The sequence below is a fragment of the Alosa pseudoharengus genome, unplaced genomic scaffold (genome assembly GCF_046254945.1).
Source record: "Alosa pseudoharengus isolate Yale_2024_CS ecotype anadromous, Long Island Sound unplaced genomic scaffold, YU_APseudo_1.1 YU_APseudo_1.1_scf_6, whole genome shotgun sequence".
Classification (NCBI taxonomy): domain Eukaryota; kingdom Metazoa; phylum Chordata; class Actinopteri; order Clupeiformes; family Clupeidae; genus Alosa; species Alosa pseudoharengus.
In genome coordinates this window covers 4,615,928-4,637,210 of record NW_027468848.1, presented here as the reverse complement: position 1 = coordinate 4,637,210, position 21,283 = coordinate 4,615,928, and the positions used below count along the sequence as shown (strand labels likewise).

The 21,283-nt window shown below is 44.2% G+C and overlaps 1 protein-coding gene across 1 annotated transcript; it reads left to right on the top strand.

Moving 5' to 3' along the window:
• Positions 1 to 7,999: 7,999 nt before the first annotated feature.
• Positions 8,000 to 20,976, top strand: gle1 (GLE1 RNA export mediator). Its single transcript, XM_076270174.1, has 16 exons — positions 8,000 to 8,179; positions 8,750 to 9,022; positions 9,232 to 9,378; positions 9,791 to 9,939; positions 10,898 to 10,958; positions 11,095 to 11,331; positions 11,653 to 11,878; positions 13,080 to 13,192; positions 13,297 to 13,366; positions 14,522 to 14,664; positions 15,695 to 15,885; positions 16,460 to 16,589; positions 17,493 to 17,597; positions 18,434 to 18,516; positions 19,226 to 19,289; positions 20,043 to 20,976. The coding sequence occupies exons 1-16, from the start codon at positions 8,081 to 8,083 to the stop codon at positions 20,109 to 20,111; spliced, it is 2,160 nt and encodes a 719-aa protein (XP_076126289.1). The 5' UTR covers positions 8,000 to 8,080; the 3' UTR covers positions 20,112 to 20,976.
• The last annotated feature ends 307 nt before the right edge of the window (positions 20,977 to 21,283 follow it).

The window sequence follows — 21,283 nt, the reverse complement described above, 5'->3', positions numbered from 1 at the left end:
GTCAGAGGGGAGGGGAAGGGGATACACCACTCTACAGTAATTTGAAAGTGATTGTAGTACCCGTTTTGGCCACAATCTTATATGGTTCCTTTAAGCGTTGATTTACAATATAGTAGGCTCTCTATTGATTTTAATGAGTAGGCCTTGGCCTTAAAGTTACAGTATTTCTATCACAATTTACCAGACTTTGACCTTTTGTCGGTTTTTAACCAAATTCTGACTATGATTGTTCCTTGTATTGCATTATGAGCACTGCGCCTATTGCATACTGTTGCCTTAAGCCTAGCTCAGTCATTATGCTATACCAGATCTCCCTCCATTGGAAGAGCAAGCTGCATTGAGCATAATAAACTGCATTTAGAATGGCAAATCCATATTTCTAGATATTTTGGTGAAAGTAACTTAAAAGTAATGCAATAGTAGTGTAATGCCTTACAATTCAGAGACAGTAATATTATAATGTAACAAATTACTTTGAAATGACAGTAATAAGTAATGCATAGTACATTACGATTTTGAAGTAACTTGCCCAACACTGTTGCACGGTGTATCGATACTAGAAAGGTATCACGATGCCTTCACACAAAAAACGATACGATTTCAGACGTTTTTAGAATCGATAACGTTCTGTGTCTGTGTGAACTGCTCCCACTCTCCATGTCAAGCAGGCATCTCTGAGTGAGTGATTGCGCAGCCAACATCAGCATAGTCAACACAGTCCTCGGCTTGTGGATAAAACAAAAGGTGAAGTGAAATCTGAAACTATTTTGGATACATCGTGAATAGTGAAGGCAAGCCATCAGGTACACAGAGGCCAGTTTGCAAAATATGTTTCAAAGTCATTCAGAAGCAGTAGGCTACGCATAGAACTTGCCTAAGCATCTCGCAGACATGGACGGATTATGAACTTTCGGGCCCCTGGGCCCAGATGTATTAAGGGCCCCCTACTAATTGTCAAATATGTGGGAGGGGGGGTTTGGGGGTCCTCCCCCAGAATCTTTTTTATTTGTTTGATATGATTTCCTGTATTCTGGTGCATTTTGGGGATGGCCAATACTAAATTCAATCAGATTCATAGCCTACATCCTGATTTGTTGATATTGAGGCAATGATTCCGTGCAAAGGCTTGTGCTTCAGGGCCCCCTGACCCCTTGGGCCCCTGGGCCTGGGCCCGGTAGGCCCGTGCAGTAATCCATCCCTGCTCGCAGACATATCCCAACATTTTTAAAGAGTTCAAAGAATGACAGGTAGAATAGACTATAGAAAACACCACTACATGATTAGTGTCAAGTTCATCTCTTCAGTTTTAGTCTAGCCTAATTGAAACGAGTATGGTTTTCTGGGATAATGCAAACCTTCCTTCATCAGTGAATTTTGACAAGACATAATGACTGTCATCATATTGGGCTAACGTGATGAAAGCGCAATGTTCACGCTAGTACAACATTACCATAACTTGCAAACGATCTATTTAATATTTGGTCGGTACTACTGGTAATGTTTGTCATGGCATGTTCAATAATTATTGCCCAGATGTAGGATAGGCTACCCAAAATGCGTTAATTAAAGCCCACGGCATATACCACTGAAGCGTGTTGAGTCCTAATAATAATAGCGGTGTTACGTGGTAGCAAACTAGATGTACCGCAGAGCGGTACAAAATATGACTGCCGCCCAGTCCAGCACATTTTTTCCACAAAAAGAAATCACGCTGAAAGGCCTATATGATTCTAACTGTCTCACTAAATTGCATTATCCACACTCAATTCTTGGTATCTGCTAGACAACAAGTACCAAAACATGATTAGTTCATAGATTTCACATGTAAAATTAATTTTATACAACCCCACCTGCATCTTGCCTGTTCATAATTCTGAGAAATTCTTGATTGTTTGTGTTATGTTTATGTTATGTGTGTGGGTGTGTGTGTGTGTGTGAGTGTGTGTGTGTGTGTGTGCGTGCTTGTGTGTGTGCCTGCGTATGTGCCTGTGCATGCAAGCGTACATATGTCTACTGTGTGAGTATGTGTCATACGTATGATTACGTATGATTACTGTGAATGTGTGTGTGTGTATCTGTTTGTGCACATGTGTGCACATGAAATGGGTTAACATGACCCCTGGAGGCAAACATACAAAAAAAAATGGTCCTCCTAAACCCTACGGTTTTCGAGATATTCACAGAAAACTGTGTCTGCCCTACCCTCCTTTCGGGGGGTCCAGTCCAGCGGGGGGGCCACAGATCAAAAAACGATGGTTCCATGCTATCCATGTGGGGTTACATGCCCACCAAGTTTCGTGTACCCCGGTCTTTCAGTGTCCCGGGACTCATTGACGGAAATTTGGGCATGCGAAAAAGAAAAGAAAAAAAAAGAAAAATTCTGACTAAACTTCGCTGCGCGGCGGTCATAATAATGTTATCAAAGAAATAGACGTAATGTAGGAATGCACACAGATATACTGCAACAGGTAATGGTGTAGGCCTATCTGACAAGGACCTGGTTGGAATGTCGTACTTGTACACTGGGAGCAAAGAAGACTATCTTCACCTTTTCCCCTTTGCAAATGTCAAAGACATCCCATAAACATGGGCCTAGGGTAGCCTACATCAGATGGCCTAAAGATTAGACCCTTCTGTATAGCATTCAGTGATTTGCATGCAGTAATTTCAACACTGACCTTGCTCTAGCCTACTTTGGCTATTTAAAGGTACTTCATTGCCAAAACACAACACAATGTAAATGAACTATAACAAACAATAAAGGACTTAATCACACACAAATTACTATTTTACTGACTATAACAAATAATAATTATGTAGGAAGTTTAGAACCCAGAATTGACCTGCACACTACAAAAGTGCACCAAATTCAACACAAATGACTCAATACACTTGGAGGTCTGTGTCCTTTCTTTTCCAGATATTTTAGGATTTCGCCGTGGTATCGTTTCAGTATCGAGCATCGATATATTTGTGGCAAGTATCGTATCGAAGTCATCATTTTGGTATTGTGACAACACTAGTTTGGAGTCATTCAGGCATCATTGAGCTTGCAGCAGTGAACTGCTTTGCTTGCATTTGTAGCATTACTTGTAGAAAGTTGATTGCTATTGTATTGGAGTTGATAAAAGCCTTGCCACACTAATGTTGCCAAACCAGCAGGTCATAAGTTAAGAGTGACTCAATAAAAGAATATAAGATTTACAGAAGTGATGATTTTAGTATTGTTGAGAATATGGCAGAAATTTAAAACTAATAAAACTGCAAAAATAGTTGAACAAATAAGTTGATTGTTAAGAGAATTGCCTTAACCACTACACTACCACTGCCCACGGTGCACATAGCCTATGGGCTACCATGCAGCACACATCACTGAGCTCCACAAAAAATCTTTGTAGGCTATTTATGAGCTATGTAAGCTAATGGTAAATAGGCTACATTCTCTACTCTACTGCAACATCATCAAACAAATCTTTTTAAAAAATACAGTATAATCTTGGGCCTAGGCCTTAAGTTAGCACCACTTTCAGATCGCGGGGGAGTTAATTTTCCATTCCACCTTAAATATTGCAATTTTCTACCACAAGGGGCCAGTGTTAACCGCAAATCCGCATCTGCATTGCAGATGAACAGGCATTGTTCACAGACGTTCAAAAGCCTGTATATCTTTTTTCTGTTGACTCCATTGCCGAATGTTTTGATAAATGTTGCCTTTTGTGTTTTATTAAATAATTTGGTAAATTAGAAGGGGGGGGGGGGTATGTAGAGGGTGGCAGATTATGTATTTTTCTTTACTTTCTGTGCTGGATCTTTTGATACATATTGTGTTATGTTTTCTATTAAATAATTTTGTACATATTGCAGTGGGGGGGGTTATGTAGTTGGTAGCAGATTTTGACGTTTTTCTACAGTAAATGTATACCCTACGGCCTACATGTCATTTTGCATCGGATTTTTCAACACATTCTATAACTACACTCTCTCCTCTTTCCAATGACACCCCACTTGTGAAATTCTATGGTGGACAATGGCCTTTTTTTGCCCTTTGAAAATATAGTATGTATTTTGTGAAATTGCAGAATTTCAGCACTAGAACAGCCACACTCATCTCAGGAAGAATTTTGCAATGGATGTTTCACCACATTCTGAAACTACACTCTCTCCTCTTTCCAATGACACCCCACTTGTGGAATTCTATTGTGGAATTTGCCCCTTTATTCCCTTTGAATATAAATTGTATTTGGAAAAATGGTGAGTTGCACAGTTTTGAAAACGAACGTTAAGGGTTGTTTTAGGACATGTTTGAGTAGCCTACTACAGTATGCCCATTGCCAGCCACCCTGAGAAGTCAAAGGCGATTCAAAACGAGCCAGAAAAGTCGAGACAGGACCAATCATAAACATTTCGGTGTCCACCACTCTAGTTCATCCAAAACAAACCAGAAAAGGGCCTTAAAGTGCTAAAAACCGGAATTTTCCTTTAACAGGATAACGACAGTCCTGCGACACCCTATTACCTGCTACCCCTCTGATCACACTTACCCCAACCCCCCCCCCCCCCCCCCCCCACACACACACACACACACACACACAATCACACTGATAAACCCCCTCCCCCTTACACCACATAACCTGTCATACCTAGTTTAGTTTTGATACTTTAAAGATTTGCTGAGATATGAGCTCATTTCCATAACTCTAGCACCCCCATAGTGGTAACAAGTCAACATAATATTGTATGTACATCCTCAGGATTTGGTCCCTAGCTCTCACACCAAGTATGCGTTAGCATACACAGCCCCATTCTCATCAATGGGACTGAGGTGGAGTGTGACACCAGCTTCGAGTATGATTCTATGTCTGTGTCTCGACCCTGTATAACATCTGTGCTGTTCTTCTGAACATGGATAATGTAAGGCGCCAGTGTTGATATGTTGGTAAAATATTACATACCAAAGTGAAACATGAAATCCATGAGAATCATACAGGGTTTAAGTACAGCAAAGCATAGATATTCATACAGTAACAGTGGCAAAGTCAGGAATCATCCAGGCTACCTTAATCAATGACACAAATGGCTGTTGACGCAAAACAGACAACAACAAGTGCATCCCGGTGACAACCAACCAACTAAGCCAGCAAAGACCAGCTAAAATCAGCTTCCAGCATAAGCTGGTTTATAGCTGGGGGTTTTTTTCAGCAAAGTAACAGAGTACAGTAGCAATACATATATTAGATTTTTAATAAATGAATAGAACTTAACAAAATGGAGTGGAGTTGGATTTGGAAAATAAAAGTGTAAGCAATCAGTATAATGTGGTGCAGTGAATAATTTCAATTTCAACTTATATTTAATGTCACTTATAGAGCGCCAAAACATTACTCATGTCTCATGGCACTTAACAGAGTTTTAAACATTCAGAGAGTGCCCATGAGTAACAGGGACGAGGAAAAACTGTGTATGGATGTATGGATGCAAAGAAGCTAGTGAAGTGGGCCTAAAGACAAAGAAAGAAAGAGAGGTAGAGTTACAAATGAGGGGAGAGAGCAAAGTGCAAGTGTGAGAGAATCAAAGTGAGTGCCTGCAAGAAGGAAGAAAAATGCCTAATGAGAGAGATAGGAAACCCCTTATATGGCCCCACCCTAACCATAGGTGTAATCAATGAGGGTATTAGCCCAACCAGGCCCAGCCCTGCCCGTGCACTGACAGGAGAAGGCCTGAAGGGGCACAGGGTCATCACATAGGGCAGTATGGGACTTCAGGTGCGATGAGGGCCAAACACAAGGAATAGTTTATCTCACAAGTGAGGTAAGAGGGAAGAAAGAGAGATAAATAGTAGGTATTACTATAAGTCATGATGGTTAGTATTAATAAGTATATCAATGGTATTATATAGTGTTATACTATAGAGACAAAAGGCAAGAGAGGGAGAGTTGAGAGAGAGAGAAGGAGAGAAGAGGGAGTTGAATGGCAAGACAAAGACAAGAGGTAAGAGGGGGAGTTGAGAGAGAGAAAGAAGCAGAGTTGTATGGCGTGACACATGAAAAGTCCATGACAGCGCTATGCTATGGCAGCATACCTAAGGCATGGTGAAGGGTAGTCAGCACCAGCGCAGGTATGGTCAGTTGCCACCATGACACGCATGACTAGGGCGCCAGTCACATGAGGACACAGCAGAGGTGGTCCATTCCAATAAAAACCCTGAGGTGGGTGAAGTTCCACACTACACCATACCTAACTATGGAAGGCACTAAAGATGTATGTGTTAAGTCTAGACTGGAAAATAGGGTGTCTGCTAATCAAATTGATGGAGAGAGTTAATTCCAGAGGAGGGGTGCGCTGTAGCAGAAAGCTCTGCCTCTACTGTTGGGATTACAAGAAGTCCAGTATTTTGTGATCGTAGCAGTCTAGGTGGGTAATGTGGTACTAAAAGATCTTTAATATAGGTGCCCAGCCATTTATGGCTTTGTATGTTATATATACAATTGGGCTTTGCTACTGGCCCAAATAAGAAAAGGTAGAAACAGTAATGATGCTTCGCAGCTTCACTGCTTGGCCCCCATCAGAATAATATCTTGTGGATTTTGAAATTAAAAAAGCCTATTTTCTTGGATGGAATTGCTCATGGGGTATGTCATTGGAAGAGGACACACTCAACTATTCATATAGGGTGGAATTGTTTGCAACAAATCAGTCTTGACCAATAGGGACCAATTTTAGTGTATAAAAACTGCAATGAGAGAAATAGGCCATGGGAGTTCTAATCGGAAAAAAAAAAACATTTTATGCGATGGGGGTTTCACATGGGGGTTGTCATTGGAATGTGTGTAGCTGTTCAAGTGCTGAAATTCTGCAATTTCACAAATACATATTATATGTTCTAAGAGGTGGAAAGGTCACATTTCCACAAAAGAATTTCACAAGTGAGGTGTCATTATGGGATGTCTGTCGCTGTTCAAGTGCTGAAATTTTGCAATTTCACAAATACATACTATATATTCAAAGGGCAAAAAAGGCCATTTTCCACCATAGAATTTCACAAGTGGGGTGTCATTGGAAAGAGGAGAGAGTGTAGTTTCAGAATGTGGTGACAGATCCCTTGCATAATCCTTCCTGAGATATGTGTGGCTGTTCTAGTGCTGAAATTCTGCAATTTCACAAAATACATACTATATTTTCAGAGGGGCTAAATATGCCATTTTCCACGATAGAATTTCACAAGTGGGGTGTCATTGGAAAGAGGAGAGAGTGTCATTATAGAATGTGTTGAAAAATCCGATGCAAAATGACATGTAGGCCGTAGGGTATACATTTACTGTAGAAAAACGTCAAAATCTGCTACCAACTACATAACCCCCCCCCCACACACACACACACACACAGCAATATGTACAAAATTATTTAATAGAAAACATAACACAACATGTATCAAAAGATCCAGCACGGAAAATAAAGAAAAAACTACATAATCTGCCACCCTCTACATACCCCCCCCCCCTTCTAAATTACCAAATTATTTAATAAAACACAAAAGGCAACATTTATCAAAACATTCGGCAATGGAGTCAACAGAAAAAAGATATACAGGCTTTTGAACGTCTGTGAACCATGCCTGTTCATCTGCAATGCGGATGCGGATTTGCGGTCAACACTGGCCCCTTGTGGTAGAAAATTGCAATATTTAAGGTGGAATGGAAAATTAACTCCCCCGTGATCTGAAAGTGGTGCTAACTTCAGCCTCGTGCCTTACTTTTGGTTTCAATGAAGAAGCCTATGCATTTTCTGCAATAATCGCAATCCTACAGTAGGCTACCTTGTGAATTTGATCATTTTTTTCAAAGTAGTCTGAAATACGTCTTCTGGGTAGTATGCATAGTATGTCCGTGATGTGATGGGCCTTCGAAAAGCTCCAGGACAGGTGCACCCAGTCTAAAAAAAAAAACTCGGTCTAAACCGGAAGTGCGTATAGGTTTGTAGTTTTCAAATCCGTCCACGGCACGGCACCTCCCCGGTACCTTGTTGTCAGCTTGTAGTTTGGCACGATCAGTGGCCAATTTCTGTGTCCTGTGTAGTGTATGAAATGCCTGCGGAAAGTTTAAGATGGGAAACTTTAGAAGCCTTGAAAAATTCAACAAAAGGGAAATTAAAATACAACCCGGATTGGCTTGAGAAGGGAGAGGTAGGACCAAAACCATGACACCGAATGTTTAGCTACAGAGCTAGAAGCTACCTTGCTAACGTGCTTGTCAGAGAGGGTGGGCCGCCTCACATCTTTGCTAATATTAGCAAAATGGCATTAGTCTACCATCACCGAGGTGTTATTGGATGTTTTCTGTACTAACGTTAAACCACATTCAACATGTTATTATGCTATAAAGTTATCTCTTGGATGAATAGTGTCTTACTTTACTGTAACTTAGTATGCTAGGTGATCCATAGCTACCCTAACAGTTGTTCCCTATGTTTGTCCAGCAATGGCTAGCAATCGTGAGAAATTATATCCGTTGCTGAGGTCGTGATTTTTTTTAGTGAGGATTTGACTTCACTTACATAACATGATCATGTGAATGCAATATTGGAATGTAGTAACGCAGGAAGTAAACATTGAATGTGTCTAACGTTACTATAAACCTTATCTAACGTGACCTTAGCCCTTAGTATGATATCACAGGAGCGTTTTGGACAAGCTCGTGTATATGTGCACCATGCCCGTCTGGTCGCTGTTGACGGCTCGCTCCTCTTTCACTAGGACATCTTGGACGGCTGTAATGAGTCGCCAAGCCTGTCTCCGCTATCGGGACTCATCTTGAAAAGACTCAGCACTCGGCCTCTGCAGAAGACTCGTTCCCTGTGCTCGCCCTCCCGGGACACCAGCCCGGGCCTGTCCGAAGAAGAGCCGCTGTCCAGCTCTCTCCCGACCAGCCCCTACCAGACGCTGCTCAGCCCGGCCTCGCCCCGCGCCGCCTCTCTCCTCACCCTCTCCTCTCCACCGGATTCCAGCTCGAAACAGGATGACAAACCGGTGAGTGAGGAAAATCAAATCAAGTGTCTCAGCTTCTCATTTGTTTGACCTAACTGGTAAATAATCAGGATTCACTGTGCGTTATGTAGTTAGTAGTGCATTATATCTGCTGATTCAGTAATATAGCTTACTCAACCATCAGTGTATGTCTGTGACCTTGATGTTGAAACATCACATTCGTGGGTACTGTTTCCTGTGTGTTGTGACAGGAAGAGGACGATGAGCAGAGGGAGGCTGACCTCAGCCCAGTGGCCAACCCAACTCCGCCTCCCGCCATCTCGCTGATGTCACCAAAGGCTACCCAGGTGGCCGGGTTCATCCGCATCTGTGAGGAGAAACACCGCGCCAAAGCCAAGGTCCCCTCCTCACTTCCTCCCATCACAGCCTGTGTTTGTCATGTGTGGGGGTTTAGCAGGAAGGGTTCTGCATTACAGTGCATTAAACTATTAGATTTGCACACGAGGAGGGTTCTTCATTACAGTGCATTAAACTATTAGATTTGCACACGAGGAGGGTTCTGCATTACAGTGCATTTAACTATTAGATTTGCACACGAGGAGGGTTCTGCATTACAGTGCATTGAACTATTAGATTTGCACACGAGGAGGGTGAACTCATGCTATGCTTATAATTTTACTATTATACAGCATTCATATACAGATTCCTTGGCATGTATAATTAATATCCTTAACCACCACCCTACACACACACACACACACACGTACACGTGAACTTCCTGTGGTAATCACTCTCATACTCCTGCAACAGGCGGAGCTGAACCGACGTGTGGAACTACAGGAGCGTCTGGTTGCCACGGTAGCGGGCCTGGAGTCGGAGCAGCTGAAGCGCTTTGAGGAACTCATGGAGCTGAAGCAGCGACAAGAATTCCAAAGCATGAGGGACATGCTGGACAAAGAGTAGGTGATGGGACACTAGCCAGGGACATATGGGACACTAGTCAGGGACATATGGGACAAAGAGTAGGTGATGGGACACTAGCCAGGGACATATGGGACACTAGTCAGGGACATATGGGACAAAGAGTAGGTGATGGGACACTAGTCAGGGACATATGGGACACTAGTCAGGGACATATGGGACAAAGAGTAGGTGATGGGACACTAGCCAGGGACATATGGGACAAAGAGTAGGTGATGGGACACTAGTCACCTGGACAAAGAGTTGGTGGTATTCAGGGTTACATTTTCCAAAAGTATTGTTTAACAGCTACAATTGGTAAATGGTGAAGAGATTATAATTTCAAAACTCTGTGTCTATGGTCATCATGGTGGTTTCTCAAGGCCATCAGTAAATGCATTTCAGGGCACTAGGGATATGAAGAGTCAATTGGCTACCTTGTTCAGGGTGTCGCGTTTCATATTGACCTCAGGTGCAAATGCAAAGACAAACGCTCAGGTACTCTATGCTGCTTTAAGCACGTACTGTATGCTTGGTGGTGGATGATATTTGTAGTTAGTCATGGTAATGAAGAGATCCAACCATAGATCATAGAGTGTTTGTGTACGAGTCCTTTTTAGTTTCCTTCATAACCATAGATCATAGAGTGTTTGTGTACGAGTCCTTTTTAGTTTCATTCATAACCATAGATCATAGAGTGTTTGTGTACGAGTCCTTTTTAGTTTCATTCATAACCATAGATCATAGAGTGTTTGTGTACGAGTCCTTTTTAGTTTCATTCATAACCATAGATCATAGAGTGTTTGTGTACGAGTCCTTTTTAGTTTCATTCATAACCATAGATCATAGAGTGTTTGTGTACGAGTCCTTTTTAGTTTCATTCATAACCATAGATCATAGAGTGTTTGTGTACGAGTCCTTTTTAGTTTCATTCATAACCGTTGTGTTTTTCTGAAGGGCACAAGAGAGCCTGGGACGTCAGGAGAAACTGAAAGAGGAGCATCAGAAACGAATCAAGGTAGCTACAGAACCGGACCCTCGTAGCTACAGAACCGGACCCTCGTCAGAACGTCTCTCTCCTTTCTCATTCGGGCATCCTTTCCTTTTCACGCTCTCTCACTGTGATTGACACCTGTCTGTTTCCGCGGCGCCAGATCCTGAACCTGCGTCTGCGTGAGGCGGAGCAGCAGCGCCTGCGGGAGGCGGAGCTTGAGCGTCAGCGCCAGGCGGAGGGGCGGGAGCGTCTGCGAGCGCTCAACGCCGTGCAGGAGGAAGTGCTGCAGCTGCACCAGCTCCTGGAGCCCAACACCGCCCTCGACCACGCCGCCATCATCACCCGCGCCAACCAGCTCTGCTCCCAGGTGTCCGAGGTGGTGCGCACCACCGCCGAGGTCAGCGCACTCTCTGTCTCTTTCTGTGTGTGTGTGTGTGTGTGCGTGCGTGTGTGTGTGAGGCCATGGAGAAGTGTGAGACAGGTTTCTGTGCTCGCTGTGTGTGTAGGGTGAGTGCCCGAGCGTGGAGGACATGGTGGTGGTGGAGCGTGCGCTGATATTAACGTGTGTGTGTGTGTGTGTGTGTGCGTGCGTGCGTGCGTGCGTGCGTGTGTGCAGGGCGAGTTCCCGAGCGTGGAGGACATGGTGGTGGTGGAGCGCGCGCTGATATTAACGTGTGTGTGTGTGTGCGTGCGTGCGTGCGTGCGTGCGTGTGTGCAGGGCGAGTTCCCGAGCGTGGAGGACATGGTGGTGGTGGAGCGCGCGCTGCAGGACATGCGGGGGCTGGTGCGGGAGCTGCAGCAGCAGGAGGTGCAGGAGCAGGAGCGCAGGAGGAGGCAGCAAGAGCAGGAGGAGCAGAGGCGCCAGCAGGAGCAGCTACAGGCCCAGCAGGAGCTGGAGAAGAAGAACGCTGCCATCTCCGCCAAGGAGAAGGCCAAGAAACGGGGTACGGGGCGCTAGCACACAGGGTACTAACATACAGGGGCCGGGGCGCTAACACACAGGGTACGGGGCACTAACACACAGGGCACTAACACACAGGGTACGGGGCGCTAACACACAGGGCACTAACACACAGGGTACGGGGCGCTAACACACAGGGCACTAACACACAGGGTACGGGGCGCTAACACACAGGGTACGGGGCGCTAACACACAGGGCACTAACACACAGGGTACGGGGCGCTAACACACAGGGCACTAGCACACAGGGTATGGGGCGCTAACACACAGGGCACTAACACACAGGGTACGGGGCGCTAACACACAGGGCACTAGCACACAGGGTATGGGGCGCTAACACACAGGGTACGGGGCACTAGCACACAGGGTACGGGGCGCTAACACACAGGGCACTAACACACAGGGTACGGGGCGCTAACACACAGGGCACTAGCACACAGGGTACGGGGCGCTAACACACAGGGCACTAGCACACAGGGTACGGGGCGCTAACACACAGGGCACTAGCACACAGGGTATGGGGCGCTAGCACACAGGGTACGGGGCGCTAGCACACAGGGGCCGGGGCGCTAACACACAGGGTATGGGGCGCTAACACACAGGGCACTAACACACAGGGTACGGGGAGCCACACATATGTATTACCAAAAACAACTAGTGTTCTATTCTATTTAAATCCCTAACCCTAACCATCAGAGGCATATCAGAGAGATGTGCTTGTGAGGGATATTGGCAGAGACGTGTTTTTGCAGCCTGGAGATTCCAGACCCAAATCCGAAAGATTAAGGGTCTGGCCACAAATAATGTAATGGCCCAACTCGAGGGGCGGCACCAAGCATGGGTTTGAAAATCTCACTGCACGCAATTGGATAGCACTATACGACCAATGCTTACTGACTGATTCCAGACTTCGACGCAATTGGATAACACTGCGACTTTTATCTGTTTAGCTCGCCTCTGGCCCGCCTATATTAGATACACAGACGTGATTGGTTCCCCGCGATACAAGGGGCAAAAGTAACGTGCATCATTCTTCATTGCCAGAGTGACTCGCTGACCAAATTGTATTATATTGATCTTGTGCTCCCGCGAGAACTGTGGATTCCCAGGGTAGTGTCTGTGAGGGATATTGGTAGAGACGGGCTCGGACATCATGAGACCTAATTGGTGGTGTTGTTCTTCAGGCTTACAGAACAGTGCAGATGAGAGCACCCTCAAGTGGTTCAGAGAACTACAGGAAGCAGCCAATCAGTGTGCGCAGTCTTTTGAAGACCTGAATAGCACAAAGGACATGCAGGTTGGTTCCGCTTTCTCTGTTACATGAAACTTTGGTAGGTCTCATTTGTTCGGTTGTGTAATAAAAAAAAAAATATATATATATATATAATGTGTATTTTACAGACTAAGAAGGTTCGAATGGAGCTTCAGAAGGCTGCTACCATCCCTGTCAGCCAAATCTCAAGTGTGTCAGGTGTGTAAGAATGGACATTAATTTCTTTAAGTACACTCAAACAAACTTCATAGTACAGCATTGTGTACATGCTTTAATGCAAAACTGATTGGTGTTGCCATCTTTCTTTAGCAGTTTTAGTAGCAGGTATTTTGATAAACGTTCAGTATAGTAGGAATCCTCTGATAAACGTTCAGTATAGTAGAAATTCTCTGATAAACATTCAGTATAGTAGCAACTCTCTGATAAACGTTTAGGGGTGCATTTCCCAAAACCATAGTTGCTAACCTGTTAGCAACTTAGTTGGTTGGCAACGGGAAATTGCATTGCAACCAACAAAGTTGCTAATTTAGTTAGCAACTATGGTTTTGGGAAACGCACCCCAGTATAGTAGGAATTCTCTGATAAACGTTCAGTATTAGGAATCTCTGATAAACGTTCAGTATAGTAGGAATTCTCTGATAAACGTTCAGTATTAGGAATTATCTGATAAACGTTCAGTATAGTAGGAATTCTCTGATAAATGTTCAGTACAGTAGGAACTCTGATAAACGTTCAGTATAGTAGGAATTCTCTGATAAACGTTTGGTATAGTAGGAACTCTCTGATAAACGTTTGGTATAGTAGGAACTCTCTGATAATCGTTCAGTATAGTAGGAATTCTTTGATAAACGTTTGGTATAGTAGGAACTCTCTGATAAACGTTCAGTATAGTAGGAATTCTCTGATAAACGTTCGGTATAGTAGGAACTCTCTGATAAACGTTTGGTATAGTAGGAACTCTGATAATCGTTCAGTATAGTAGGAATTCTCTGATAAACGTTTGGTATAGTAGGAACTCTCTGATAAACGTTCAGTATAGTAGGAACTCTGATAATCGTTCAGTATAGTAGGAATTCTCTGATAAACGTTCGGTATAGTAGGAACTCTGTGATAAACGTTCAGTATAGTAGGAATTCTCTGATAAACGTTCGGTATAGTAGGAACTCTCTAATAAACATTTGGTATAGTAGGAAGTCTCTGATAAACGTTCAGTATATTAGGAACTCTCTAATAAACATTTGGTATAGTAGGAACTCTCTCATACATGCCAAGGGCTGCAGTATGGGCACGTTGGCTTATCCCCTCAATCATCAGATCAGGAACAACATGCTGACCAAATCTTCCTCTCCTTAGGCTCCAAGCTGAGGGAAGTCTTTGACAAGATTGACAAGCTGTTGTCAGGGCGACCCGTGGTCTCCGGGGGCAAGTCTGTGTCCACCTCCCTCCATCCCCATGGCCTGGAGTTTGTGAGCTATAAACTGGCGGAGAAATTTGTGGTGAGTTTCAGATTTCAACTTTCATTTTTTGTCCCAGATTGGCAATTTGTGCTGCAGCAGGCAGAGAACATCTAGCACATGGAACATACAACAACAGAGCACTGAAAACACACACACACACACACACACACAGATCACACACACACACACACACACACACGGATCACACAACAGCAGAGTACTGAACACACACACAGATCACACACACACACGGATCACACACGGATCACACAACAGCAGAGCACTGAACACACATACACACACACACACACACACACACACACGTGGATCACACAACAGCAGAGCACTGAACACACACACATACACACACACACACACACACACACACACACACACACACACACGTGGATCACACAACAGCAGAGCACTGAACACACACACACACACACACATGTGGATCACACAACAGCAGAGCACTGAACACACACACACACACACACACACACACACACACACACACACACACACACACACACACACACACACACACACACCACACGGACACAGAGCAGAGAACAGGGTGGCTTCTACCAGTGTTAGGAATACATAGTTTGTGTGGGGACACTGAAAGCCATCATTTGGGCTCAGCTTGGTTGTCCCTGGTAACACACATGTTGTTTGTGTTCTGTGCTTGCACACCATTGCTCTGCACTGTGTCTGTTGCTGCAATTATTCAGAATTATTATACATTTTTCTTTCAAGAACAAAAAAAACACACCTTTCTAATCTGTTAGTTATGATTATAGTTATGGATTTAGCAGAAGCCTTTGTCCGAAGCGACACATAAATACAAAACACCATAAAAATATTTAAAATTGAACATATAATAATATTTAAAATTGTTAGTGTTTGACAAAGTGCAGTTTTCACAGCCGTTTGTGTAATTCTACAAGCCTTCAGTCAGTATGCCAACTCAGACTTGCGTGTGTGTGTGTGCGTGTGCGTGTGCGTGTGCGTGTGCGTGTGTGTGTGTGTGTGTGCCCGTGCGTGCCCGTGCGTCTCTCTCCAGAAACAAGGCGAGGAGGAGGTGGCGTCTCATCACGAGGCGGCGTTTCCCATCGCCGTGGTGGCCTCGGGCGTCTGGGAGCTGCACCCCAGGGTGGGCGACCTCATCCTGGCGCACCTGCACAAGAAGTGCCCCTACGCCGTGCCCTACTACCCACCCATGAAGGAGGGCACCTCCGTGGAGGACTACCAGAGGTAAGAGCCCAGCCACTAAAGGGCTGGTGCTGCCCCCACCTGGCCTGGAGGTGCTACTGCAAATCATTGTGTATCAAGAGAATCACAATGTTGTTGTAGTGAAATGCGTCAGGAGAGTCTAGGAAATGTGGTTAAAAGCCGTAGGGATCCTGCACCCCATATGGAGCACCCGTGTCATTCTCAATGTTCTCATTTTACCAGCTGGCTCATAGAAAAATTACCAGAGTAAATGGACGAATATTCATTTTTGAATTTACTGCAGTTGTCCATGCGTTTGTGATATCGAGAACAAGATTCGGAAGGTGAATGAAACGCAGTGTTACACAGCTGTAAATCGAACGAGATGAAGCAGACATTGTGTAGAATTTTATAAATTCAAGTTCTGTAACAACATGACCCATTGCTTCTCTGTTCTCTGAGTGTTCCCAAATAATTCAAATAATAAGTTATTTTCATAAAAATCTTGAGCTTCAAGTTTGAGTGACTGTCTATAAGTCTGCTTATATATGGGCGATGTGTGATGTGATGAGTGATTGTGTGGTGTTTTTGCTGACTCATGTCCACACCCGCACAGGATCCTGGGATACCGCGTGGAGGACTCGGGAGTGGAGGCGCAGGACAGCTTCCTGAAGAGGATGTCTGGGATGATCCGCCTGTACGCCGCCATCATTCAGCTCCGATGGCCGTACACTAATAAACAAGGGGTTAGTCACAGCTCTGACACACACACACACACACACACACACACAATCATTCAGCTCAGATGGCTGTACATTAATAAATAAGGCAGGATGATGAATGATATTGGATGTTAAGAGTAGCCTTCATATGTAATCTCCCCCACACACACATACATAATTCCCTGGTTGTAACCCGTTCACTATGGCCTGTAGGAAAAAAAAATGTTGCGAAGTTGGTCTTCATTTTCAAGTGGTATTAAAAACTCTTGAAATTAAAGTGTAACTTTCAAAACCTGTTGTTCAAAACCTTTCTTTTAGTAAACTCTGTGTATACAAACAATGTTCTCAATGCTCAAATTCATGTGTAGACACTGATGATACTTCGATCAAAGTTTCATGTTATGTCGAGTCTTCTAGTGTTTTAAAAATAGCGATTTTGATGCGATTATGTATCAAAATAGTAGTGCCCCTAGGATTCCCATTCAAAAGGCCATTTCACCCAAAAATGACAACGCGGGCAAGCTTAAAAGTGGCACCTCGGACGTAATTATGCGTTGACTCGGGTACATTTCTCAAAAACACCCTAGGATGAATTTTGGCGAGAGTTACGCTTTAAGTTGGAGGATCCTGAGGTACCCACACACACACACACACACACACACACACACACACACACACACACACACACACACACACATTCACACACTGTCATTCAGCTTGCCGATGGCCTTACACTCCAAGGAAGAGTACAGTCACCACTCTAACACAAGCACAGACACACACACACCCACACGCAATCATTCCGCTCCGATGGCCTTACACCCCAAACAAGGAGTACATTCCCAGCTCACACACACACACACACACACACAGTGTTGAGCAGCATAGCGCACGGTCCTCATGTTGTTCTGCGGTCATCTCTTCTAGCCGGACCCACACGGCCTGAGTCACGGCTGGCGCTGGCTGGCCCAGATGTTGAACATGGAGCCTCTGGCGGACGTCACGGCAACGCTCCTCTTCGACTTCCTGGAGGTAAAGCCCAGCTCCTGAACACTTTACATACAGCTATTTAATACCCTGGAAATCCAGAGTTCTCGCGAGAGCACAATGGAATAGTCTCAGCGAGACACTCTGGCAAAGAGCAATGATGCACGTTACTTTTACCCCAACATTCCGGGAAACCAGCTAAACTGATGAAGGCAGCGCTGCAACGTTGGAGGACAGTGCACATTGGTCGTAGTGTTAACCGATTGCGTCGAAGTCCGAAATAATTCAGAGTAAACATGGTCTAGTGTTATCCAATTGAGTGCAGTGAGATTTTTAAATGCATGCTTGTTGCCGCCCCTCGAGTTGGGCCATTACATTGTTCTTTGCCAGACCCTTAATCTTTCTAGATTATCAGGGTCTGGATTTTCCAGGCTAGCTATTTAACAGAATTAACAGATAATTCCGGCATTTAACACCACTACACCATAACACCACTAACCACTCGGTGAGTTGCACAGTTTTGAAAACAAACGTTAAGGGCTGTTTTAAGGACATGTTTGTGCATGCCTGTAGGCAGCCACTCTGAAGCAGTAAAGGCGATTCAAAACGAGTCAGAAAAGTCGAGACAGGACCAATTGTCAAAATCAGTGTCCACCACTCTAGTTCATCCAAAACAAACCAGAAAATGGACTCAAAGTGCAAAATACCGGAATTATCCTTTAAATGTTCTTGGGAAATCACAGTTTGAGAGTAAACAGCTGGTTATAGCAGTATGACTTCTTCTGAATATTAATCGGGGTCTTGAAGTGTTGATGTGAATTTGTTTATTTATTATTTATTAATCCAGTGGTGAATGTGTGTTTGTTTATTTATGTATTCAGGTGTGTGGTCATGAGCTATTGAAGCAGTACCAGGGTCAGTTCTGGAAACTCCTCTTCCTCATCAAGGACGACTACTTTCCCAGGTACCCACCACTGCACATGCGGCACCGCAGCTCCGTAGGGTTTCTCCTTCACCGCTCCGTAGGGGTTTCTCTTTCACCGCTCCGTAGGGTTTCTCCTTCACCGCTCCGTAGGGTTTCTCCTTCACCGCTCCGTAGGGTTTCTCTTTCACTGTTTAGGGGTGAGATGGGAAATCAATAGGCTGCTTTGATATTTATGCTCATGATATGTCATTGTTATCATGATGCCAAATATGGATACATTTCTTCAGACTCAAGATGGTTAAAATAGATGATCTTCGGCTAACTGGTTAACTATTCTGGTTTTTTTTAGAGACTCTCTTTCCTCCACTTCCACCTTTATTGCACATTGTTTTGTTTCACATTTGTCACATTCTGTTCAATTATCAGTGCTTTTACGTGTTGAACTTGAACTTCAAGCTACGATGTTAACTTGTACTCCAGGCTAGGATGTTAACTTGAACTCCAGGCTAGGATGTAGTACTTTACTCCTCAGGTATGCAGCTCTAGGCCAAAGCATGCATGCATGCACTGAGACCTTTCTTTGTTTTTTGTACGGGTAAAGCATTGTCCTCTTGTGTACTGAAAGAGTTTGCGGAGGCCTGTAACCCAGTTTTTCCAGTGGTGCAGGCTCATAGATATGCACCTACATTTCATTTTCCAAACTTGCTTAAGTGCTTCATGGACGGACGGCCATGTTTCTCTGTTGCAGGATCGAGGCCGTCACGAGCACGGGTCAGATGGGCTCCGTTATGCGGCTGAAGCAGTTCCTGGAGGTGAGCAGGCCGATCTACTGCCTGTGCTGATAAGCAGCCGTGGCCTACTTGTTAGAGCTTCGGACTTGTAACCGGGGGTTGCCAGTTCGAACCCCGACCAATAGGAACGGCTGAAGTAAGGCACCTAACCCCTCACTGCTCCCCGAGCGCTGCTGTTGTTGCAGGCAGCTCACTGCGCCAGGATTAGTGTGTGCTCACACATCCCTAATTTAAAAGGCTCTTAACAAGCAAATTTATAACACATGAATTATAGCGATCATGCTACATGTGGGAGTCATCAGTGTTTGCGTTTAACATCTTACCTAAGGTGTTAAATTAGTCAATTGATTAGTTATTAAATTAACTTTTAGTTAGACTTAAGACTTTGTACTATACCCATCATTCAAGTTAGGGCCCACTCTCTTTGCTGATGACGACACCAGTTTCTGTATAGCGGTACGGTCCTCCCACATATACTGTGTGGTCACTGACTGTGTGGTCTGATCACTTTCTTTGAGTGAATAGCATTGTTTGAGCTGTTTAGAATAACAGTGGTGGCAAGTGGATCATTTCATATCTGTTTTAGTCTAAACTGAACTCCAGAGATTTCAGTTTCACGCTAATCTTAGATCTGAGATGTAATCTCTTAATCTAAAGCAAAAAATGTGTTAAATAGTATTTGGAAACCTGTTGGCTAATATGATATAAATTGTAGAACATGTCTCTAACCAGTGGCTGTAGATTACTCATCATAAGTACTGTTTTCCTTCCCAGAATGCTTTGAGAACCAAACAGATCCCACCTCCAAAAGGCCAGCTGGCGTCTGGCTTCTGGAGGACCTAATTGGTGGCTTTCCCTTGAGCTCCGCCCTGGAAAGGTCTTGATTGGTGATCGGCATTGTCCTCCTCTAAATGCATGGATCGTCGAGCCATCCATCAAACCGCCTGAGTACCCCGAAGAGCTCCTGCAGTCTGAAGAAAGCTCCCTCGCGCTACATTCGCATGCTACACAACCTCACGGCCGGGCCGCCAAGGATGCAGTCCCTTTCGTTAGAAACAACAGACCTCTGAAGTTCACCTACAAAATGGACCTGAAAGCTGCCATCTTTGCCCATATAAGGAGATCTTGGTTCCATCTTTGCTCATGTAAGGACATCCGGATTTCCTTATATGGTCAAGGATGGCAGCTGTGGGTCCTTTTTGTAGGCGAACTTTAGAGGTCCTTGCACTGTGCCTGTGTTGATGATACCCTTTGCGGTATTAAGCCTTAAGTCAGTTTAGGGTGCTTGGCTACCGTGTACAGAAGGAACATAGTGTTCGAACCATGCATGGATTTTTTTTTTTCTGTGGTGTTATTTGTCATATTACACAGTATGTGAAATTTGACACGATGGATAAAGTTAGATGCGTGTGTTTTAATTAGCTAACTGGCTAGGCCAGGCTCGAGCTTTTACTGTTCTTGACCATCTCCGTCAAGTCCCCAGCATCCTCATTTTACGGGGGTGCTAACTCTGTTGTTTTTTTATTTATTTGCATTAATAGATTGATTGTTAATCATGACATATCTGCTTAAGCCATACATTTAAGTACATTTTAATGTCATTGATGGTGTATTATACCTGTGCATAAAATGAAATGAAGTGTACTGTGTACATGCTTTTATAAAGCATGCCTTACCAGTAATAAATTGTGCACATCTTAGCATCCAAGTTGTTTGTGGGATGTTCATTCTTCCATTTAGTTAAGAGAGCTTAATCAGGGTTTGGGAAGCACTGGCCTTGTTTCTGGCAAATGCAAACATGTTTGTAAAGACAAACACAACGTTCTGCTTAAGCATCTCTAAGAATACGACCATTTCCGTGTCCAGGTGTTCAGTGCGCTGATGTTAATGATGCCTTACTTGGCAGCGCAGGTGTTCAGTGCACTGATGTTCAGGGTAAAACGTCTTCCTGGACTGTGCTGTTCCACAGTTAGGTTTACACAGTGGCAACATCTTGCGAAATTGGCTAATTAACT